The following is a 24903-nucleotide window of genomic DNA, read 5'->3' as shown; positions in this document are numbered from 1 at the left end:
GGTAAGAGGAAACTAAGCATTATAAGTGCGCTTCTGCTTCAGAATTCAAATTTTTGATGAATCGATGGATGAACCAATGAATTAAAAAATAAATTTCAATGCATTCTTATATTAAACGAGTTGACCAAACACAACGCTGAATTTAATTTGGTTGTTGTGCGTTTCATTTTGAATTTGCAGCGACTTATGGTGTGAATTCTGAAGCGCACTTATGCCGCGAATCAAACGTGTAAATTCAATGTGCTTTTCCTCGGTTGAGCCATATTCCCAACTCACTTCTTGAGAGTAGTTTTTTCGACACCACACGCATTATTTCTCAGCTGCATTTTTTATAGTTTATACGTTATACCAGATCATTTGCCCACTGACGATCTTTAAAAAGCTGTTCATCAGAATTTTTGACCAACTAGATTAATATTTAAAGTCCTCCCATCTCAACTATGAGTTACTTTCGCATACGGTGAGCATTAAAATCAGCACATCGTTTTTTCCTGGCTGCGCCATTAAAAGACGAATTGACACAACGCTAAATTGTAGCCTGAATTTGTGCGAAAAAATTATATTCGCATCCTTTCTGGAAAAAGTGCGACAAAATGTGCTACGAAAATACGCGATGTAAAGCCGAACGAGTTGATCGTTCGATGTGCATAACACTTCTTGTTGACGGAGAGTAAGCTCCGCCTTCGTATCAAATTTCTCTCTTTGACGAATAACATAAACAAACTCCACCATTAAGTAAAACATCGCCTGGATCCCTAGACCTGTTTGCAGGGTCTGCTGTGAGAGAGCTAAAAACGTGTGGTTTACAATAACTTTTGACGCTTGATATTCTGTTTTCATGGAGGGGCGCGTGTAAAACATTATACTGAAAGTCCGCTAACTATTCATGATGCGTGGAAACACTTAACAGTCTTTTTATCATAATGATAGTGACCCTATAAATACCTTTCGTCTAGACTCTTCCTGGTCTTTGAATAATTTTTTTGATCCAGACCAAACGGTGAAGAACTTTCAAAATTGCAAAAACTGTTGCTTGTCTTAAAACACATCTCACGAAGCGCTTAATCTGTGTTAAGAATTTCAATAAACTTCTATCTCCCAGACAAGGCATTGTGGTATCTTTAATAGCTGAATATTTTCGTAGACTAAACTATAGATCACAAATCAACGAATTCGATGGTTAATTTTTACTTTAGCTGAACACGTGCAATGTTGACCCCACAAAAATCTCTTCGAGAAAAGTGTGACGCAGTCTTTGAAATACAATCTCTAAAATGAATGATATTGCTAGAGTTGACGCTTTCAGCTTCGTTACGCAAAAAATAAATTTTACACCCAATTAGTTCAAACAAGCTTGCTTAGGTTTTCTCATCATCTGCCAAATAATTTTTACAAAAAAAAATTTAGACTGTAAACAACCAAAATTTTACCAAAAACATCTCGCATGTGGCAGATAAATTTTCTTGCTGGTCTGTTCCTGAACATCTGTGAAGTGGTTTCGTTCGTTTTTCATAATGATCCATACCCTTATCGAAACAAATTAGACAGTCAGCTTCTTTTCTGCGATCGTTGATCCTTGGGAATAATATTTTCGCATCGCGAAAAAATGCATCACGTTCCTGTTTAGAGACGGCAGCAACAAATTTCTCTGCGAGTCTGTCGGACTGCCAATTGTAATGACTTAAAACGATTCTTGCGGAGGTTGCCGGAATCTGTGACGGCACATTTCAGTTTAGATTTAGATTTTCGTTGTTTTTAGGCACTTAAAACTTACGTTCATCACATCGCTAATAGTTTTGATTTGATCGTTCATTTGACAAAACACATCGTCAATTGTTATTACTTTGTAGGCCTCGGATAAACTAATGATGCTAGACGATTGATTGAACATAGTGGGTTAATATTATTAACAAAGTAGGTCACTTGAACACTATTTGAACTTTAATTTCAAGAATTATTCGATTGACATTAAAACGCGTGATATCGTCCCTTTTTTTGTAGAAAATAAGCAGCGGAACGTGTGAAACGGAACGAAGCAGTGAAGCACTGCAGGTGTTACTAATCAAATGTAAACACTGAAGGTAATGCTCACGGACAATACCCTCTCTAGAAACCACCTTATTCTACTATTGGTTGACGAAGGTTCAAATGAGATTTGTACGAAAAATTTACATTTTGTCGTCAACTGTCAACTTTCGAACAGGTGCATTCTGCTTCCCTTTTTACGATCAAATGTGATGGGTGTGGTGCCCGATTAGGTAAACTTATAATAAATTTTGCTTTTGCTAACACTTGCTAAGTTTTTATTTCTATTATTTGGGGATCAAGCACAACACTGCTACTAGCATGAACATTGAATTGGCATGTGTCAAATTTGAAGGCTATATTTTCTAAGTTCGTGCTAGTAGCAGTGCCGTGAAACAAGGTTTACCGTATGGGATGTTTTAGATATTCAAGAAAATGGAACGACCCTCAAAATCGAATAGTTTAGTTTTTACATGTTGGGACAATTTTAGGATACATCAATTTATTCGAAGACATTATACGCCATCTATCACATTGTTACCGTATTAATCTGTGTCTAAACCAAGAAGAAGAAATCACAATTAATGGAAAATAAATAATTTAATCGAAAGTCGGTCTTCTAGAAAATGTTAAGACTGACATCGTCGTTGCATGCAAGACAAATTTGAGGTAATTAATTTCGACTGAAAGAAGATAAAAGATTGCACAGAAAGTTTTCGGAGAATATTGCAATCGCGATAAATCCGACATCTAACGAATGAAAAGAGAAGTACAACAAAGTGTCATCCTAAAAAAATTGTTGAGGCGGACGAATTCATTGCTTGATTTTTTGATTTTTGGAAGAAATTTGTTTTTTTTTACGGAAATAAAGAATCAAAGTAACGAAACTAGGCGGAAATTGATTGAAAGCGGTGAGAACATTGTTTTGTTGTCGTTTAAGATCCCGATGATACCCAGTTAAGAAATTACGACTGAAAAAGTAAAATTGTTTTCACGATCTTGTAAAGTTGAAATGTTCAGAAGAGCCAAATATTCTTGGGTTTCGATTGAATCTTGGCTATCGTTTGCTTAACAAACTATCTATCAACCAATAAATTAAACATTTTCATGAAGCATTTCACTTTCTCTGCCTGTTTTACTATTTTCCAAACTATGAGTACGATTTGTTCGCTGTGAATGAATTGATGATTTTTCTTTTTGTAGGTTAGAATCTCTGTTTAGTTTTTCGAAGAAAAAAATTATCCAGAAAGAGTTAACTCAGCCACGATGGACAGTCCATGTGAATCGGAAAGTTCCTTGGACAGTGGGTCAACAATGCTTCCGCCGTCTCCCGTTTCCAGGGAACATCTACAAAAACGAATCGAATCGTTGACTCAACAGAACAGGTGAGACAATTATAATGTGGCGGTCCGTTCCATGATATTACAACTTCTCCGTTTTATCTTCTTTTAGAGTTCTTAAAGTAGAGCTAGAGACGTATAAAATCCGGGTCAAAGTTTTACAGGAAGAAAATCGTACACTCCGTCAAGCATCCGTAACAATTGTATGATCAATACGTCGATTTGTTTGGAATGGATTTTTTTTTAATTTTTGATTTTTTTTTGTAGCAAGCTAAGGCTGAACAGGAGGAAGAATTTATATCGAACACATTGCTGAAGAAAATTCAAGCTCTCAAAAAAGAGAAAGAAACGTTGGCTCATCACTATGAGCGCGAAGAAGAATGTCTGACGAATGATTTATCTCGCAAATTGGATCAGTTACGGCAGGAAAAGTGTAAGCTCGAACAAACACTGGAACAAGAGCAAGAATGTTTGGTAAACAAATTGATGCGAAAAATCGAGAAACTCGAGGCCGAAACATTGGCCAAACAGACCAATTTGGAGCAGTTGCGTCGTGAAATGGTTGAATTAGAGAATACACTCGAACAGGAACAAGAAGCACTGGTGAATAAATTGTGGAAGCGCATGGATAAGTTGGAAACTGAAAAGCGGTCACTACAAATCAAATTGGATCAACCGGTGTCGGATCCAACTAGTGCAAAAGACATAAATAGCGAAAATGGTGATACGGCTTCGAATTTAAGTGCGCACATTCAAACGCTTCGATCAGAAGTGACAAGACTTCGTAGTAACTTATCAGCAGCTCAAAAAGAGGCAACGGAAAAGATGCAACAATTTGCTCAAGAGGAAAAGTGCATTCGTGAGGAGAATTTGCGCCTACAGCGAAAATTACAATTGGAAGTCGAACGACGCGAAGCTCTCTGCCGCCATTTATCCGAGTCGGAATCATCGTTGGAGATGGAAGAAGAACGATTTTACAATGAAAGCGTTTTGGGACAGCGACAGCGTACGATTAGTAGTCCAGTGCCACATAGCCCGTCTAGTAGTCGTCCGTTGAGCCCAGGTGGTGGTTTAGGTAGCGGCACACATTCGAGCCGTTGTTATTCGTGTGGACAAATTGTGGTGAGTTTTAGTGATATTTGTTCAATCATTCCTGTGGTGGTTGGTTATTGTTGAATTCGCTTAAACTAAAACGAAAATGAAATTGGTTGCAGGGTCGTCGAACCAGTGAACGATTTATTAAGCCAGCTATACCGACACCGGTCGGACTGAACACATCAGCACCAAATATATTAGCTGCCGGCAGTAACAGCAGTGGATCAGCATCACTAAACAATAGTTTCACATCATCGTCCACGTTTCAGTTGCCTAGCAACAATTGCATTTCATTTACTGGCAATAGTGCATTCGCTCCAGCTAGTCCAATGGATACATCAGTTTGTAAAGAATAATTTCTGATTAATTTCCTTCTTTATTTTTGTCGACCTCATTCTCCAGCGTAAAGAAAAGCAAACAATTCGATCAGTTAATTTGTTGCGTCGGACTGTTCATTCATTGCATCAAAAACGTAATCAAATTTGTTTATAAAAGACTAGTCATTGTTATCCTATATGCCTTTTCACAACCAAACACGAGATATAACAAAAAAGAATTCTTTTCATCTTAATGCTTAAACACACACACACACACGTCGTATGTATCCATAAATATATATTACCTTTTCAAATTTCCTAACTATTAATAAATTCTAATTAATTCGTTAATGAACAGTCCATTTTGCATTCGTAAATAATAATGAAAAGAAAGGAAGAAGAAAATCTTTAAAAATTGTCCATTGAAAGGTCGGGTGAAGAGAATTTTTTTTGTGATTGTTGAATCATTGAACGTCCAAGGCGTTTCGGTGATTAAAATTTTACGTTTACTTTCCTTCGAAAAATAATTTTGTTAAACAAACGAAATTTAAGTAAAGGGAAGTAAATTGAAAAAAAAAAGAGAAAAGAAATTTTGTTAAAAGATCTACATCGATAAATTAAAAATCAATTTGAGGAATGAAAACGAAGTATGGTTTATTGGTTATTAAATTTATCATTATTAATTATCATCATTATTATATATTCTTTAATTGCTATATTAATTAGTGTTGCGTTTAAGTGTATTATCATAATCTAATTTGTATTTTCCTTATTTTGTTTCTTCGATTTTCTTACTGTTCATTTCCACTGAACACACTTCTTCAATTATATTTAATGTAATTAACTAACAGATAGTGAGGCAGACAGATACAATCGTTTATTGAGCTTTGTTACAATGGGTAGGGTAATAGCGGATATGATAAGCAGACAGAATACTTCTAACCTCCCACAACATTTCTTTAAACAGATCCCAAGCGTTTAATAGTGATTTGTACAACGAGGGAAGAAACGTTGGAAATTGCATTTCTAATGTCTTGTTACCGATTAAATGCAATTTCCAACTTTTTTCCCGAGTTAAACACAACGTTTTTCACAACAATGGCTCACGAAGTTTCAGCGGTGGGGAGAACTGTTTTCTCGCCTGCGTTGTGAAAATAAATTCTTCTAATACCGGTGAAAACTCTTTAAAGTGATATTATACAGTTAATGCCAATCAAATTTGTGTCTCATTCAAAGAACACTACTAAGACACCTTCATACGGGTTTCATTATCACTATCTCGCGGGCCGTAGTTGAAATAGTTATTTAAGCAACCGAGTGATAAATGTCTTTTTTAGGCACTTATGTATGTGCAGATTGTTACACGACGCCGTAAGCCAATACAATACCAAAGCAATACAAATCGTGTGCCTAAAATAGTAATTATCCTAAAGGCCTTTTTATCGAATGAGAGGATCCAGCACGAGCCGGAGGAATCTGAAATCTAATTTGATAAACAAGTCTTTTAACATAAGTTTATCCCAGAATACGTCGGAAAAAGCCGACCAAATTGCGATACTTATACACTAGTTAGGAAAGTTTAACTATTCGTTACTTAGTTGAGAAAAAATTATTTCTTTTGTTCTGGTTTGGGAGCAATGTCAAAATGAGCGAATTTTCAATTGTTTGATGTTGCACCCCAAACGTCTCTCAATCACACAATAACATTGTCGTCGATCAGTTAGACACAATTTCGGTTGGCATGGACTGTTCTTTAAGAATGAAATTTTCTTTACGTAGCAAATTTGATTTTACCTGGATTGTCATCTGCCAGAAATTCTTTTTTACCATCATTCGAAGTGTCGACCCTAACAAAATAAATCTTTAGATAGGTTCGTACGACAGGAACAAGTTTCTTCTTTCGATCGGAAACAGGAGTTCCGTGCCTCGTAGAACAGATCATTTTTTTCTCCCTTCTTTACGATGTGCTTTCAGAAAAGTATAAAAAGATTTGAACAATTTGACACGCATATTAAGTTCTGTATCATCCGTTTGTTATTCCAGTATTGCATACTATGCAAAAGCTGGGTTCATATACGCCACATCACAATACGCTCTGCGCAATAATATTTTTCTCTCACTAAAGAATTTTCCATCACTCTTCCTAAATCTTCGGGAAGCGAATTTTGAGATACCAAGTAATCTTCATCTTTCTGAAGAGAACTAAAAAAAATGAAATAAAAACAACAACAGTCCTCCCATGGACCTTTTCTGTATTCAATCATCAATTTCGATCCAAACCATTTGAACTGACATGGGCTGGGCTTTAATCACCCTCAAGTTGGAACTGGATGAATTTTTCCGTATTCCAACTACATTTTTTGTTATGTGATATACCTGCATCTTTATGTTTGAGTTTTAACCATAATTATTATCTTAAAAAAAAACCTTTTTTGTTAAGGAAATATTGTTTCGGGTGATGTTCAGGAGTTTATTTTTTTTTGGACAATACTTCGTCGTATAATTTTTCTTATTATTAAAATACTTAACCAATTCTTTTTTGTAACGATAAAGAAATTGTAAGCTGAAAATAATGAAATAAAGTAATATAATTTCAATGTGTTGTTGACATTGATTTCATCTTCGCTGACAAAAAGAGTTACCTGTAGCAGGTGACTTTGTATCGTGATAATCTACAATAGTTGTAGCAGACAATGTACATTACCTGTAGACCAAGTTGCCCGCAGTCTTCTACATTTTTTTCCATTTAGCCAAAAATGTGTCATCATGGCTTCACGGTTAAAAATCGATTTGAGGAATGTGTAGTCCAAAAGCTGACATTTAAGTGGTAAGGTTTAAAGATTCATAAATGGTCACAATAGCAAATACTTTTCTGTACACATCCAAACAGGGCCTATTTTTAATTCATTAAATTCATCAAATTCTTGAAAATTCATTAGAATTCATCAAAATTCATTAAATTTCATCAATTTCATTAAAATTCATCAAATTTCATCAGATTTCATTAAAATTCATGAAAATTCATGAAAATTCATTAATCTTTATTTTCAACAAAAATGTCATCTTGATGGTCAAGAAACGGAAAAAAACCTACAGGAGGAAAACGGAATTATTTTTTCAGTTTTCGTGCTCGTCTCGATCTTTTTAGAGGAACGACCTCATTTACAGAACTTGTTGTTCCTCTTCTCCGTTTTCCTCGAATCGAAGTCACTTCGACTTGATTTTCATCAAATCCCAGTGACTAATCTGCCACATTCACCGATTCATCTTCCACATTTACCGATTCATCTTCCACATTTACCGATTCATCTTCCACATTCACTGATTCATCTGCTACGTTCACTGATTCATCTGCCACGTTCACTGATTCATCTGCCACGTTCGTTGAGTTTCGGCAGATGGCCGGTTAGCATGTTTTTGTAGCAAGTGGTCTTTTACCGTTTGAAAAGCCATCTGCTTTCCCAACCTTGATAGGCTTCGTATGTTCTTTTTTATGTCTGTAATATTGCTTGTACCACTTGCACGCAATGCTGAACTTAGAAACACAAGTCAAGACTGGGCAGTCCATATAGTATGTGCACAAAACAGCTTGTCTCAGCCCACGACATTTTACGAGCTTTGATTGAATGCAATCCGAACGATTTCAACATATTCAAGATTGTTTTGGCGAGAATTGTTGCTACAAAGCCGCATTCAGCCGATGTTGAACGATTGATCAGTAAGTAGTTGCAGTAATCATTCTCCCAATTAGTTCATAGCAATAATATTTACAGATGTGTATAACAAGTTCAAAACCCCTGATCGTTCGACAATTTCACAAGACACTTGATCTGACTACTTGTACGTAAATACAAAAATGAGGCCTTTGGAAAAATTTGACCCTACGCCTTCTGTACAGTATTGGTTAAGCAAGAAGAAACGACGTGAAAAATCAAATTGTAAAAGTCATGAACAGGAGTTGTTCAAAGGCGTGTTTGAGCAACCATCCGACAATCAAAGAAAAAATAAAGTACAAAATCGAATAGTTCGATTTTAAACATAAATTCTGTTATATTTCAGACTAATAAATCGTTTAAATCATAAGTTATTCTTTGAAATTCATCAGATATTATGAATTTCATCAAAATTCATCAGATTTCATGAAATTCATTAAATTTCATCAATTTCATTAAAATTCATCAGATTTCATGAATTTCATTAAAATTCACGAAAATTCATTAGGAAAATTGAAAAATAGGCCCTGCATCCAAAGTATAACGATCCCTAAACCAATCCCCGGAAGTATGTGGAGTGCTATATCAGTTAATATTTCGAATCTTGTTTAAAAAATATTTTTTCTAAATATCTTTGTTTGAGCTTCTTTTGGATAACATTGGAAAAGTGTAATATTTCAGTGACACAAAAAAAACTATAAAGCTCTCAGAAGCTATTTAGAAGCAAAAACATCAATGCGATGCGGCACTTTGGCTACTTGGTTGATTGTCTCTAACGTAAAGGAAATTTATAGACTTTTGCCATACTGTATTCTCATTCTGGCACTTCTCAAGGACCTATGTACACCACAGTGATCCTGTCTTCTATGTTAGGTCAGTTCTGCTACTGGTTAAAACGTTTTAATTTCAGTAAAAACTTTTTTTTTTTTGTTTATTTTGGAATGTAGTAATGAGATTCACAATGCTTTTCAGTTACATCGTCTTTATAAACCACAAAAATTTGATTTAATTTCAACTCATTGCTTAAATATTCTCATGAGACTTCCTGTAGCAAAATTTGTTACATTTTTAACACATTTCGTTGTATATTTAACGCCCATATAGGGAACCACAGCAGCTCCGACACTTAGTTTTTTATACATGGGGGAATTATCATCAGCCAAAATTGAATCAGCGCAGCAAGCAATTGATTCCGTAAATCGTTCGACAGTTCCAATAGTGCTATTAAAGACAGCGTTGGTAGACTAGAGTAAAAAAAATCCCGTTGTTTCACTCATTGTTCATTTTTCTACAACTTTCCAAATAATCACCTGAATGGACCATCCAGAGGGATGATTGTATCTCCAATAAGTCGACCATCCTTCGCAATTATTCGAGCTCACCAAAAAATACTCAACATTTATTGATTGACCGATTATAACATTTCCGTTGTTATTTACTGGTAAACCGCTGACAGCAAGCTTCTTTGCTTCCTCCTCGGGTCGTCGATTCACTCCCAATTGAAATGCCGTTACTTCCGAATTATTCACTCGAACAAAATCATGTCCAGCAATTTTCACTAATGGTTCAGCAACCTTCGTTCCATAACCTTCTTTCAATCGTCTTCTCGAGCTACTGGATGACGACCTTGATGAACTGCCCAGTGAGGTGTTACTGGGAGCTTGAACATGAACACAAATGCCGTCTCCGATGTAGAAACCAAAGTGTGAATATGTAATACGGTTAAACTCCACAATGTCACAAGGACTGATTGATTTCAATAAATTTTCAGCCGTTGTCCAAGATGTTAGTGTTCCCATTATTTACATTTCTTTGTGTAACCAGTTCACACAGTTCTGACAGTTCAACTACGCAAACAAACTATTCAGTTTTGACATTTAGTAAATAAGTCAGCGAAAAATTCAAATTGCCTTTAGAACCTCGATCTGAAAAATGAAGGAAAGTGGAAAGATACATTTACTCAACAATGCGAGATAAAGTTTAAAATATGTCGTCCAATTAATATTTTGATCAAAATGTGAAATTTTCCATATACAAAACCGTCATCAGCTTGCCGAACCAGTCACATATATCTGGTTGCGTGTGCTTTGTGATGTGCTACATCTTTCGAATCTTGTCATTTATATTAAGTGAAACATACTAGACATCAAAATCTGAAGTGAAAGCATTTTTGCTCATAATGTCCACAGCTGGGCTTGAACTAGCAACCTCTGGTTTATAAATCCAGCGCCTATCCAACTCGACCAACGAGACGAGCAAAAATGAAGTCATTTCAGATGTATATGTGCCACATTTAACGTTAACCACAAATGCCAACAATATTCACGTCATTACTAGCTCACAGGCTCGCATGAATATTGTTTGCCACACATCAGTAACTACGCTGATCTATCCAAAACATTTCGTTCTCCATTCGTATTTACATCTTGTCATTTAGTTTTCTTAAAATTCAATTGAGCTTCATCGATTCTGCATTATTCGATAATTGAACGTTGAATTAGAAGATTTAAAGCTCATTGATTGGTACTCGCTGTTCCAGTCATAAGTTCATTCAATAAAGTTTAATGCTATGCGCGGGTGTAAAGAAGCAATATTCGAAATATTTGGATCGAAAGAGGTAAATAGGCTCGATAACTTGGAATAAGCAAGTAGACTAATAGTAGATTACATACTTTCCGCACAGTTATGTAGTTTATTTTACCTCTTAAGTGCGGCGAAAGTGAATTTTCGCAGCACATAGGAGGTAAAACAAAATTGAAGAGATAATTCTGATAAACAGGTTTGTTTGAAAATCCAACCTATTTTTTCGTTGTTATGTTGGATTTTCAAAAAGACCTGTCTGTCAGAATTATCTCTTCAATTAATTTTTTCCACTGTACGTAAACGGTTAAAAAAGAGATGTGTGGTCATAGAGTTTTCCGCACTTAAGTCGCACCGAGACACCGGCTTCTCATCCTATTTGGGTGGTAAACATTAAAACAAACTGCTCTAGTTTTTATGTAAGATAAAATAATTTGTCTTTATTTGAACATTTATTTGTTTTTAACATTTTCTTCGCTTAAAAATTCTTTTAGAACAAATTAATTTAATAAATTAACAAAAAAAATGTAAAAAACGTTATCATTAGCCACTGGAAGCCAGAAAATACAATTAAAATAAATAAAAAAAATCCTATGTTACAAACCGAATAAACGACAAACAGGAACTGTAAGTCACTTGAAAAGATAAGCTGCAATTTCCGAAAAAAAAAATATCGTTAAAAAACTGGGAATTAAGGAACTAACGACATTGGCATTGGCTTGACTTGGCTTGGTTTTATTGTTAGTATATAGGTGAATGAAGGATTTTATGAAATAACGTGATTTGTGAGCCAGAATAAGCTTGTCCGAATGAAATTAGTTTTTTTGTTCCCTCGAAAATTTGACAGCCTTCCTTGTAGAATCAATGGGATCATTGTTATTCAGAGAATTTAACTTGAAGATCCAACAATTGATCCTTTCTAAAAAAGTGTTTCTAGATTGTTCAATTTGGATGGATTCGCACGGTTTTATTTGTACCGCCACTTCTTGTTTATAAATGGCAGCTGTTTTTTCTCTACGTTGCCTATAATTTTCACTGTAAAATCGAAAAAATCAAATTTCCACAAAGGAAAATTCGCTAAAAGATAATTCGTTTGTCACTTATTTTTCTAATCATTTCCATCCGATCTCTTTCAACAACTTTATGATAATATGAAGTGCTTGGATGAATCGCCTGTAAGATTAGGCGTCATTTATAACCCATAAATATAACTGATTTTCGCTTAAACTAACTAGCAATGTTAGATGAAAAATACCGTAGGATGTTAACATGATTTGTAGAGAAAGAGATAAAGAGTTTTTAGGAAAATTTGACTTTATTTTGCTACAGTGAACATCGGGTAAAGAGTTGTAAGGAGGAAAAGGTTTTTTTTAATGTAAATCTTGATGTAATTGACAATAGAAGCGATTGAAGTTAGTCGGTTAACAAATTTAAAATACTAAATAACATTGAAGTAGCAATTATATCAAAAGAATAACGGTGGCATTACACAGCTGAGTACAGATTTTAATTCTGTCCCACTAGATTAAAAACAACTGCACCCTCGTCATATTTTAAGGTTTTTTTTAGGGTATTTCAAAATTTACGGGTGTATAGAATCACCGAATGTCGTTATAGAAAATGGAACGGTGTTCCTTATTGTTTAACACTCGACCACTGCAGTACAGTTAAAAATCATCTAGCGATTTCAGACCCACCATCAAACAGATCTGAACCTACAAATCAAAAAAGGTTCATCTATTCACGCCGTACAATTCACTGACAATTCAAAAAGGAACGTGAAAAGGCCTTTTTAACGCAGCGTTAAATCGTCACATTCTCATATTACCTTAGCTTCACACAGCAACGTACGTATCGAATTTCTTTTATTTTGTTATATTTCAAAGATGTCATTTAGAACAAAAGAAACTCGACACGTACGTCGCTGTGTGTAAGGAAGCGTTAAAATTTATTTTTTTCGTTCATTTTTCGGTCAAATTCAAATAAAGCGCACATACGGCGTGAATTACTGGAAATAAGTCTGAAAGAAGCTTGAGCTGAACAAATTGCTCGAGCTTAGCTCTAGGGTTACTCAATGTTATTATCACAGGGCAGAACATCCGCAATACATCGGAACATAGACAACTCAAGCGATGGTCATTTTGGCGCTGTCATTTTTAAAGACAATGGGTGGCAGATCCTGTAATCGCTTTCTCGTGATTTTTGAGGTTCAAATCGTGAAAATTCGCGAAAACATTCCATACCACCATTCCACCACTCTATAGTATAACTCTATGCATCGGAATGATAAATTTATGTAGGCGAGTGCACGGTCACCGGTTAAAAATTGTTTTAAACTAAGATAAAGCATTTCAACCATCACATATTGAGTTCTTATACGTTGAAGCTATAACCTTTTAGAAACGGCTGGTGATCTTACAACTAAGAACCATCAGCCCTGGTTAACATTTTGATGTATATCACAAAGTGTATGTGAAAACTATACAAAAGTGAAAGAGTTTGATCGAAGGTGCTATTTTGATCAAATGAAATTTTAAGAGCCGATACGCCAGCCGTTCGTAAAAGGTTAAATCAAATCGACGACAAACCTTGCGGGAAGACAAATTAGCGTCAATAATTGTCGGAAACAGAGACGTAACCTAAGGCAAATTTCAATTTGAAAAACAAAACAAAAATAATCAACAAATGAAAATACATAAAATTTGAATCATAAATGGTCACGATAACAAATACTTTTCTGTACACATCCAAAGTATAACGATCCCTAAACTAATCCCCGGAAGTATGTGGAATACTATATCAGTTAGTATTTCGAATTTTGTTTAAAAAATATTTTCTCTAAATATTTTTGTTCAATAGTTTCTTAATATCATCGGACCCTAATTTGTCCGTACTTGTATCATTGTTAGTTGTCGATAAATTACCATTGCCCGTCCCATTATTGCCGGACGAACTGTTTAAATGCAAATTGTTCAGTGCAGTGTTCGGGCGGATAACTTTTGCCGGCAGCGGTGTTAGTTGATTGTGTGCTATCCAGAATCGACGTGCAGTCAGCATACAGCAATCTTTTACGTACGAGATACACGAGAATATGTTCATTAGGACATTTTCGATGGAATCGTATTCGTTTGGAATGATTCCATCCACAGAACTTTCAAAGTAACTGAACATTGGAAACCATATACGTGTTCGATTCGAGTCACGTGACATTAGAGCCTAGAACGATGAGAAAGTTTCGATTAGATCTTGGAACTATTTAGTGATTATCGACTAAGCAAGCAAGATTGTGACTGTAACAGTAAATTGTTTTTCACCTGATTGTTGGCTAACGTGTGATAATAGAGAAACAGTCTTGATGTTATGTAGAAGGCTACGAACACGTCTATACCTGTAATAGAAAATCAATCTTAGATCATCTGGAACATAGGCAACACGCGAACAACTCACTATAGTGCTCATGAGCTGCTAAAATAAAGAAAATGCCAAACATATTCAGCAGCCATGTCATAGTGTGTAAAAAGTACAAATGACGTGGAGTATCTGAAAAACATTATTTCGTTCAATGAAATTTTGCCGCCCCAATGAATGTCACAAATTCACTCACATTCAGTTATAAAGAAATTCAAAGTTGTTAAAGCTACAGTATGTCCAGAGAACATATAATCACCACAAGTTCTAACACCCCTAATCGACATTCCCAAACCACTCCAAATCGTGTACGCCCTTGATATGCGTAGCAGAACCGACTCCATCGGTGTCAGGCTATTGATGAAATGGAAGAATCAAATTGTAGGACAATCGGTCTATTGACTATCGATCGGGTGAAATCACTCACTTTGTATCATCAATTTGATGATCGTTTGGATTACATTGCAAATGGGTTCCCGGAACACTGAGCGACGTAATCAACATTGTAACGCATCGCAGCAAAAATACGGTTCCAGCCAATGCGAAAAACCGTCGCAATAAAACCATTCTATGTTTATGCACCACCTAAGATTCAGAAATGAAAAGTGAGTCTCTATAAAAGTTCTAATGGAGAAGCTTATTCTATATCTTTATCTAAAAACTACAGAGACATTTAGATACTTACAAGCAAGCTACCCCAAATTATAAATAAAAGTGTTCCAGTCAGTTCACACATGCAAAATGCCCACGGTATGTGTGGCACGTTATCTAAAAATATATCGGGTAGCGGAGGATACCGTTTCATATCTGGAACTCGCTCGTGCACGATAACCATGACTATAGCGGTTATCCATGTTACAAGGAACGCATAAGCTGCAAATGATAATCCAAAATTAAAAATCTTACGACAATGTTTCCTTTAAAAAGTTAGATAGGTAGGAAAGCAATGTTTGGTCTCAGAAAGGAATAGTTTCTATTTCAAAAAAAAAAAAAAATGAAACGGTAGACTCTATATTTCTGTCGGCGTCGTCATCCGTTAAGTGCAGAGCGGATGAACATGTCCGTTATAAATTATGGTTTATAGAAGATTGCTGATCGTGCAGATATAACTTTGACACGCTGACGCTATTACAACAATTTATTGGTATAGTAATATGAAATATAGTAACGAAATGCTTAGCGCTGCACTATAAGAGTCGAGAAATAGAATATTACATAAAAAGTAATAAAATACTGAAAAGTCGAGTTTTCGTGTTGATCCGAGGCGGAGTAGAGGTCAATAAACACAGTAAAACATACACACGCGGAATTCTGAAAACCGACATATTTTCATGTTTTACGCGAGTTCTTGATTTCTCTCTTTAAAAATACATGCAAAAATCACAAAACACTGAAAAAACACAAAACTGAAAATGTGTCGGTTTTCAGAATTCCGCGAGTGTAAATTTTCATTTTTATCCCGAGTTATCCACTGTACTTTTAAAGCACTAATTTCGACGCACTCAGCTTGTAAGCCTAACTCATTACATAAGTTGGTATAGAAAGATGAAAGATCTAGTCTACATGTGTTTATTGACCTCGGCCACGCCTCGGAAATTCACAAGTAAACTCTTGTTTTCATCCGTAGTTATATATAAAACTGTTACATTGTGAGGGCCAAAGAAGTGAATAAATTTTGTAAACTACAGTTTTCGCACACTCGTAAAAGTATTCGATACATTTTAGTAATATGTCCTAAAGCAGGCCCTGCTAGCTAGAGATTTCCATTAATTGTTGATGTCGTGGTCCATTAGCACAAAATGAAAAGCACAAAGAATAGATGTGGTCTATATTTTCAAGAAAGAAACCCAATACATATGACTGTGTATGTTGTGGGTGCAGCCACCACATCAAGGTGATCAGCTAAGAAAAATAGATATTAACATATCGATTACTTTCCATTATCTCGTTTGTTGTTAGTTGGTGTTGTCACAAAACTCTTAATCCAAAATTAAGATAAGTATACGTTTGAACCCAAGGACAAAAAAGTGTTTGTCACTAACAAGAAGTCTTTTGAGGCATTTTTAAATTTAAAAAATTTGGCTCTTAAAATAACCTGTCTATGAAATTTAGATTCAACTGCCCCGATTGTCCTTCACATAAGTTTCAAAGTATACAGAGAAACCCTTTCTAGAAACCTTTATATTTTACCCCACACCAACGTGTTATTTAACATCCAAATATAACATCAATATGCCTACATGAATGAATATGATTACAATTGTAATTGTTTTCAATCAATCTATTTCCATCGCCTAACACTGAAAATAGAAAACTTTTTTCTTTAAACTTTCGTGTGTCATATCATGATTTTAAAAATACAAATTAACAGAACGTTTCACGTGCAATGAATTTAATTAATTGAATCAAGTGACATTCACGTCCGAATCAAAGTCAAACGGAGTTCAAATCACTCATCTGCTGATTATGATAAATTTTTGAAAAAAAGGACTTTACAAACAAGACAAGTTAATTTAGAAACAAAGATACGACTTGAGTGTATGCACGTATGCTGCTAGTGGGATCAATGCGCTTACCATATTAATGCGCTTACTTCTAATAATAAATTAATTTAATTGATTGAAAAACATACGTGGTAGGTCAATCAAATTTGTTACTTTATGTACAGTAGTGCAATCAAAGTAGTGCATAAATGGATTTTCATATATACTTTTGCGCACTAGTGCGTAAAAGTGATGTTTTGGAAAAACGAAGATCCCACTACTGTACATAAAATCTTGTTGCTAGCTAGTGCCTAAACTGGAATTTTCACATCTATTGCGCAGAATTTCCATTTAGGTGCATGCAAGCATAATATCTGTTCTTGAAAAGGTTAATTGACTCTTTTAAGCAAGTTTCAGCAAGGCAACTATAATGCAAATAAAATGTTAGGCAAAGAACAAAAAAAAAACACTTGTGCCTCTTTACGCTCTATACCTTTAATCACCTTGAATCAGAAAACAATGAACTTTCTACAAAATCTTATCGTGTTGTATACAAGTAGCTGTTTAATCGTGTATTAGCACTTCTTTATCTACCAACTTAATCAACCACAGATAATAAATAATAAATTTCATTGTTCGAAACATGCTATTGACATTTTCAATTAATAAAGCTGTGCATGCATATTGCACATTCCATTATCACCTAGCAAGAAAAATTGTCTTTAAAGAAAAAGCAAACAATATGCAACATTAACTATTCGCGAGCACTATGGATTTTACTAATGCATTTCATAATGTACTTGAATACGAATATTTTGTCTATTAAAAATTCAGCTGACGATATTTTACAGGAAAAGTTGGAACTGAAAATGAAAATTTCGCTCATACTTTTTTCATCCATAAAACATGGCAGTTGTGTAGAATAAAAAAAATATTTCATCGCAATAAGTCATCAAAGAGTGTGACAACATTTTTACATTCGCCTTTGATCGAAAACACGACTTTTATTCGAATTCGCATATTTAGAAAATGTCAAAATGTTCCACGCAAATTTGTAATCTCTAGGGATTAAATATTGGAAATTGTTCACCTAGAGTTAACAAACTCTCTCTTCAAAAACGAACGCTGTCAAGAATCGTTGTTGTGTTGCTGCAATATTTTTCCTTTACTAGGGAGGGAAAATGGACTTTCCGTCCATACGGAAAAGTCTTTCCCTCCTTCGTAAAGCAAAACGTCATACTACACTCGGGAAATAATTTGATATCTCGTATCACGATGAGTAAAACTACCCCGGGCTAAAGCCCTCGGACACTTCTCCTCATCTGGATACGAAATATCAAATTACTTCCCTTGTATAGTAATAAACTATTGTCTGTTATTGAAGTTATCGACATATTTTGTGATTGTTTGGTGCTAAGTTTTGGGTTAAATTGATAATTTTTTGGTGTTTTTCGTGATTTTCGATGAAAGGCGAATGTAAAAGCCATTAAATGACCCGAGTCGAAAAAGATTTAAATTCTCGTTCTATGTGTGAGCCTCGAGGGTATTGCGCCTTCGGCTTACGATCACAATCACCAACTCGTCAAAATGAAAATTTGGACACAGGTGCATGGTAAAGGTTGGATTGTTTCTAGAAAAGAATTAGTTTTCACAGTGTATCTGAGATCTACTGAATCATCCTTTTTCGTTTTTCTGTTTATCTTAGCTATTGAAAATTCACATCAAACAAAGTTTCATTTTTAATGGGTAATACGAGCGGCTTGTTGGTGGAAAATCGGATTCGGCTGAACATTTGCACTTGGAAACTGTTTCTTTAGAAATTGGGAGCCTCTGCCTCAGATTGAAATGAAAATTCGAGATATGACTATCGACGAATGTTTCCCGAAATAACTTATAGCTAACGTTCTTTCAAGAACACTGTTTCTTCAAGAAGTCTAAAGACTCGTTGACTTCTCATCAGAAATTCGTCACTTCTTCAAAAAGTTAGTCAAATTTTCAGTGCTATTCGAATCAGACCACACAATTCCAAGTCTCCAAGGAGGTTCGACATATTACCATTAACTACTAACGGAATGTTGTTTGTTGAATACTAATTCTAAAGTGAGTTAAAAGTTCTTCATAAAGCAAAGTTACGAGCAGCTAGATAGATAGATAGAATAAGTGGGTGGAATATAACCTGCACCTAAGCCTCAGATGGGCCTGTTGTGCTTCCCCACAGTTACTTAAATTCTTTTGGTTTTATTTATGAATTTAAGGATGTCTGCTGGAGCAATACTCCATATTGATTTGTAATTGATTGTATAGGAGCCTAGATGTGTTGCTCTTGACTTGATATACGCTGGACAATGGCAAAGGAAGTGTTCTGTAGTTTCAATATCGCCGCACATGTCGCAATATGGGTCAGTTGATATACCTATCGTGTGAAGATGTTTTTTCAAGGTGTCATGACCTGTTAGAACGCCTGTGAGCCTTTTAATATTGGATCTACTGAGCGACAAGAGATATTTAGTATTTTTGTTGTTTATTTTAATTGAGTTTCTGGCTTGTCGCGCGGTGTTCAATGAATTCCAGTGATTTTTGAACTTTTGGGCTTTCCAGTCCGATATTATTCGTTGGAGGGTAGAAAATGATACTGCGGTTGCTGGTTCGGGGCCAGTGAAACGAGTACTAGAAGCTAGTCTTGCTAGTTCGTCCGCTTTTTCATTACCGGCTATTTTTGAGTGACCTGGGACCCAGATAAGTGAAATTTGGATAGATTCCGACAATTTTTGAATTGTGTCGCGGCATTCAAGTACTATTGCTGACGAAAATTTATATCTCATTATGGCTTTAATTGCTCCTTGACTATCTGTGCATATGACGACAGGTGGGGAGTTTGAGACGCAATGTTTAAGAATGTATCTACAACATTCAAGTATTCCATATATTTCTGTTACAAAGACCGTAGTATACATGCCAAGTGGAATGAAAAGTTCTTTTCCCATAGTTGGGCAAAACATTCCTGAGCCGGTCATGTTATTGCAACGTGAACCGTCCGTAAACCATGATACCTTATCACTTAAACTCAAGTCAGAATTTGACCAGTGTTCACGCTCCGGGATATTGACACTGAATGATCTCTTGAATCTGTAAGTTGGTGTGATTAAGTCACAGGGCATGTTTAGTTCTGGAGATTGATTTATCATTGTTTTCCACAGTTTTGAGTGACCGAAATTTGATTCACAGTTAAGAAGGGAGGATTGTTTGAGTCGTAGAAAAGACGCTCGGGCAACCGATTCTATGTGGATGTGTAATGGTTCGATGTTCAGTAGCGCTTCAAGCGCTGCGGTTGGAGTTGTCCTCATAGCAGAAGTGATACCTACGAGAGCTAGCCTTTGTAGTTTGCTCAGTTGAGTTTGTACAGTCTTAAGCTGACACCTTGGCCACCAAATAACGGCGGCATAGCAGAGCCTGGGTCTGACAATTGAAGTGTAGATCCAGTGAAGAACCTTAGGGCTGAGTCCCCAGTCGTTACCGAAAAGTCTACGACATTGCCACAGCGAAGCCGTGGCTCGTTGGATAACGTAATTCATGTGGACAATCCAGTAAAGCTTTGAATCTAGTAAAATTCCCAAGTATTTCACGTATTCTGACAATTCAATTTCTTCGTGATAAAATTTTGGTTTTTTGAAACCGATGACTTTTTTCTTACGAGTAAAAAGTATCAGTTTTGTTTTGCTTGGATTCGCCGTTTGTTCGTTACTTTGACACCAGGATTCAATCAGTCTAAGTGCTGATTGCATTGCGTCTGATATCGTTGATACACAGATTCCTACTAGAAGTACTGAGAGATCGTCAGCAAAACATTGAGAGTAATACGAGCAGCTAAGTTTCTACGTCTTTGTTTACCCACCGCAAAATTATTTCCTGATAATAAAATATGTTTTCATGGGCTATAAGAGATTAGAGGCCACTTTATACGGTTGCCATTAAAATACAACTTTATCCATATCCAACCCATATATACGCAAACTAACTCATTATTTTCGCAACGCAACAAGTCCATGCGTATGCTCAATCAACACTGCAGACAGTTGTTGATAGTATATCGAAACAGAATGAGTCGATTTGTGTTCACTTTACAGTAAACGTACCGGAGACTAATCAAAACGAAGAAGAAAGATTTATACGAAATGATAAAATTATTGCTTTCCAGATCTAAAATTCGAATGTAAACAAACATCAAATATGAAAGCACACGCATATAAATTACAATAACTTCGGTCTGTTTGTATTGAAATTGGCTGACGCTATGTATAAATACTGAATGTTTAACTTTGATTAGGAGCAATAACAACAATATTACCTAGATATTTATTCACGCTATATTTGTTACAGCACAGCGATTGTGACTGTAATGAGTCAGGCGAATATGAATGGTTTTTATTAAACAAAAAATTTATCGAATAAGATGTGTAATTGCATGATGGAATGTCATATTTCAATGATTTAGTGCTAATGCACTAAAAATCTAAATGCATTGGAACACAAACTACACTTTTAGACAACTTGTTAAAGCTCGTCGTTTTTCTGGTTAAATTGTGCGTCAACAGATTAAGTGGAAACATTTACTAGCATAAACAACCAGTAGATTTTACAAATGAGAACAAATGTATCATCAGCGATAAATTTGGTATAGGAATAGTTTCATAAAAGCATGCATTCTATATCGATAAAATTTTTCCGTTTACAATAGAAATCTAGGTATACAATTCCAGCTCATCACTTTATTTTGCGGTGTAATCAAGTAATTGAACACGAAAAGTTTACTTCTTATTCTGTGGAGAAAAGGAATGTTACTGTAGTTCTGGCACGTGTCTCAAACTTAATATAAAGAAAATTTTCTAAGAATAAGAATTTTTTAATTTTGTTTTGGGTGATTAACATGTTTCAGACGGCAAGCATATGACCAGTATTATTATCGGGTCTATTACTTCCATCGATAAACGTATTTTTAATCGGTTTATTTCAAATCTTGTACTTCAATTTTTCTTAGACATGTATTTTACACTATAAAGGACTACATTACCCAGATCTTGTCAATATTTTTGTCGTAGTTATCGATAACAGATAACAGATATGTATGTGACAGGTTAATACGTTTCCTCTACTTCCACCATTCCTGCAATTAATTTAAATTAAATTAAATTGCTGGAATCTGTACAATTTCCATAAGCTATACGATGACACAACACAATGAATTCATCAGAATTCATGAACTGCATACACTTAACACGCTTGAAAAGAAAGTCCTAATCAGAAATTCAATTTACTGACTATGATGTAATGTATAGTATAAGCAACCACAACAAACAAAGAACTTTGATAAAGAAGTGTATTATCGTACGACCTTTGTTCGCATGACCGTGAAGAAAAATTTGTAGAAAAAAATTATTCGTTCGAAGTATAACTTCGAATTCATCTAATTACTAAAATGTCACTTTTTAGTCACAAAGAAGAGATGGATTGGATGTAGGCAAACACACTCAATAATTGAACTAATTATTCATGTTATCATGAGAAATCTGAATCATATTACATTGAATAAATCAATTTCACATTGGTATTGTTGTTGTGTGCAGATAATATAGCTTACTATAACGTAATGTAGAAGAGCTATTAGCGAGAAAATTATATAAAAATTCAAGAAATTTAATCTATTAAAACATTAAAAAAGTTGTTTTCGTCTTGAAATTGCTGTTTATTGCGTCGAATGACCATTAAAACGCAATAAATGCGCAAAATTACATTCTATGTAATTGAAGTTCTGCTATTGTTTCTTAGCTGGAATGAGTAGTCCGTGAAAGACGTCACGGGCCTAATTTTTCCGTCACGTTTTATCTGTTCCTCAAGTTGGTTCTATCAATTGCTTTTTATGTGTTTGATCTTAATCGATTACATTTGGGATGGTATTAAAAAGAAACCAGAATTCAGGAATTTTCGGCAATTTGATTCCCTAAAAATAGGTACGTATGTTAGTCCATGAATACTCCATGAAATAAGTATTTTCATACCTCACTAACAACTCCTAACGCAATGTAAAACAAAATTTCATTTGAAATTCAAACTAGAATTCAAATGTTTTTGGTTCAACTGCATGAAACGACGTATGTTTAGTTTAATTTATCTGTTTTTGATATGTCTGCGTTTGTAATGACACTTTTTTATGCATAAATTAACGAGTGATTTTCCTTCGGAAGTTTCCGAGCGATTAGGCTGAGCGTTCTTTTTCTTGTATGACATCATGACTAATCGACTTTAGAATTACTATAATGAAGGCAATCATTAGATTATAATCAGCGCAATATTGCATTGTCCGTCGACACTATTATTATGTCACTTCAGACAATTTAAAAAAAAAATCTTTTCGCAACAAAATGACTATTAAGTAAATGCAGACCTATTTGACCAAGCAGATCAACATTCGGTTAGATCGCCGGTGAAATAAAAGATTTCGAAATAATATAAACATTAGATTGTTGGGTGGATATATGTCTTGAGTGACTAGAAACTTGCAGTAACAGCAAATTTTAACATTTCTACGACGCATAAACAAGAACGACCATGAAAACGGCGAACAAGTGCGATATTCATTTTTGGCAATCGATTTCGATTGATGATTTTTCAGTTCAATTTGTTGATATTATCGTCACGTTCGGTGACTGACTTAGTGATTCATATAATGTTCAATAACAAAGTACAAAAAATGATAAAATTTGCAATGCATTTCAATTTGTTTGTTGTTGTATTAACCAAACCTAAGTAAAGTAGCACACGCGAATCGTGGCTCGATTTCATGAATAAAAATCAACTCACCTAAGCTAATAAAGGTTTTGAATAGTTCCGGTTGAATTGTGGTTGCTCGTCCATCAATTGACAATGGGGGTGATATTCGATTGTTAGAATCAATGTCATTCAGGTGTACTATATCATGCAATTGGTGTGGCGTATGACCTGAATCGTGTAAACCGAATAAATTTGCTAGATTTTGATGATCCCGTTGCAGTAATCTGATAGCAATCCAAAACCGTTTGATGTCACCGAATTTTAAATTATACGAATATTTTTCGCGAAACGTATGAATATCTCGTTCTTCTAAACAAAGAATGCATTTTCCATCTATGTCTTCACCAATTATTAGCTCCTCAATCGTTTTGCTTAGGTGTTCACTTTTAGCCCATTGGGCAACTTGTTCGTTGGTCCAATTAATAACACATTCACTAGCATCACCCATTTTAATTTACACAGTTCCTTCTCATTCAAAAACATTTAAACAGACTAATATTTTGTGCTGTTGGAAGCGATGGATTTACGAATTGGATTTTGTTGAAGAAAAAAGACGTTCTGACATTTATTGACACCACTACAATGTGTTGCCAGATGCGAATGTAAGCTGCCGTTATAATGACATAAATTTCATAGGCTTTCGTGACACAGTCAGAAGATAGATGGTTTATTATTATAGTGTTAAAAGAGCGGAAAAAAAGATAGTAAAAAGTTCTTATTCAACTGGGCTGGATGGGTGATATGTGAAAATTTGAATGTAAAAGTCCAGTTAACTAAAAACAAAGCAGTTAATTTAACTGAGCTCGATGGGGGCACACTCTTTTTGATATAGAGTGTTATGATAGGAGCGAGACGACCGAATACCAGTTAATTATAACTTGCCTTGGGGTAATTGTCAAGGTATTTGCTTCTGTTTCAACATCTTACGATGCGAGCGAGAGGACCGACGACCAGTTGATTATAACTTGCCTTGGGGTACTTGTCAAAATATTTCTTTCTCTTTCATCATAACACTCTATACTATTTTAACACTCTGTGAAGTGTTAAGTGAGAGCGATTTTGGTATAACTGGTCTCGACGTCACACGTTAAAATCTAAGAAATCACAAGCAAATTTG

The 24903-nt window shown here is 35.1% G+C and overlaps 3 protein-coding genes across 6 annotated transcripts; 1 reads left to right on the top strand and 2 right to left on the bottom strand.

Moving 5' to 3' along the window:
• Positions 1-2543: 2543 nt before the first annotated feature.
• On the top strand, positions 2544-7193 carry LOC119081214 (coiled-coil domain-containing protein 6). Of its 4 annotated transcripts, none has more exons than XM_037189937.1 (5): positions 2544-2694; positions 3229-3410; positions 3478-3568; positions 3633-4487; positions 4580-7193. In XM_037189937.1, exons 2-5 carry the CDS (start codon positions 3292-3294, stop codon positions 4814-4816), a joined length of 1302 nt encoding a protein of 433 aa, XP_037045832.1. In that variant the 5' UTR covers positions 2544-2694; positions 3229-3291; the 3' UTR covers positions 4817-7193. The 4 variants fall into 4 exon arrangements, with proteins under 4 accessions (XP_037045832.1, XP_037045830.1, XP_037045829.1 ...); XM_037189935.1 differs by lacking the exon at positions 2544-2694 and adding an exon at positions 2781-2936; XM_037189934.1 differs by lacking the exon at positions 2544-2694 and adding an exon at positions 2786-3004.
• A 2207-nt stretch (positions 7194-9400) lies between these two features.
• On the bottom strand, positions 9401-10332 carry LOC119081217 (phospholipase A and acyltransferase 3-like). The gene is made up of 2 exons (XM_037189940.1): positions 9801-10332; positions 9401-9734 (listed from the first exon to the last, which is right to left on the bottom strand). Exons 1-2 carry the CDS (start codon positions 10287-10289, stop codon positions 9507-9509), a joined length of 717 nt encoding a protein of 238 aa, XP_037045835.1. The 5' UTR covers positions 10290-10332; the 3' UTR covers positions 9401-9506.
• Positions 10333-12442: 2110 nt separating this feature from the next.
• On the bottom strand, positions 12443-24382 carry LOC119081213 (sphingomyelin synthase-related 1-like). The gene is made up of 7 exons (XM_037189933.1): positions 23817-24382; positions 15164-15351; positions 14906-15063; positions 14675-14832; positions 14518-14610; positions 14385-14458; positions 12443-14286 (listed from the first exon to the last, which is right to left on the bottom strand). Exons 1-7 carry the CDS (start codon positions 24232-24234, stop codon positions 13909-13911), a joined length of 1467 nt encoding a protein of 488 aa, XP_037045828.1. The 5' UTR covers positions 24235-24382; the 3' UTR covers positions 12443-13908.
• Positions 24383-24903: the final 521 nt, after the last annotated feature.

The sequence above is a fragment of the Bradysia coprophila genome, unplaced genomic scaffold (assembly GCF_014529535.1).
Source record: "Bradysia coprophila strain Holo2 unplaced genomic scaffold, BU_Bcop_v1 contig_358, whole genome shotgun sequence".
Classification (NCBI taxonomy): Eukaryota; Metazoa; Arthropoda; class Insecta; order Diptera; family Sciaridae; genus Bradysia; species Bradysia coprophila.
The sequence above is the reverse complement of the archived record's forward strand: the minus strand, read 5'-3'. Positions and strand labels throughout refer to the sequence as shown.

Coding starts and splice junctions, on each gene's coding strand:
- LOC119081214 (XM_037189937.1), top strand. CDS start 3,292: ATGGACAGTCCATGTGAATCGGAAAGTTCCTTGGACAGTGGGTCAACA. Junction 3,411..3,477: donor TCGTTGACTCAACAGAACAG/GTGAGACAATTA, acceptor ATCTTCTTTTAG/AGTTCTTAAAGTAGAGCTAG. Junction 4,488..4,579: donor ATTCGTGTGGACAAATTGTG/GTGAGTTTTAGT, acceptor AATTGGTTGCAG/GGTCGTCGAACCAGTGAACG.
- LOC119081217 (XM_037189940.1), bottom strand. CDS start 10,289: ATGGGAACACTAACATCTTGGACAACGGCTGAAAATTTATTGAAATCA. Junction 9,735..9,800: donor CCTCTGGATGGTCCATTCAG/GTGATTATTTGG, acceptor TTTTTACTCTAG/TCTACCAACGCTGTCTTTAA.
- LOC119081213 (XM_037189933.1), bottom strand. CDS start 24,234: ATGGGTGATGCTAGTGAATGTGTTATTAATTGGACCAACGAACAAGTT. Junction 15,352..23,816: donor CAAAACCTTTATTAGCTTAG/GTGAGTTGATTT, acceptor TATCATTTGCAG/CTTATGCGTTCCTTGTAACA. Junction 14,287..14,384: donor ACACGTTAGCCAACAATCAG/GTGAAAAACAAT, acceptor TCATCGTTCTAG/GCTCTAATGTCACGTGACTC.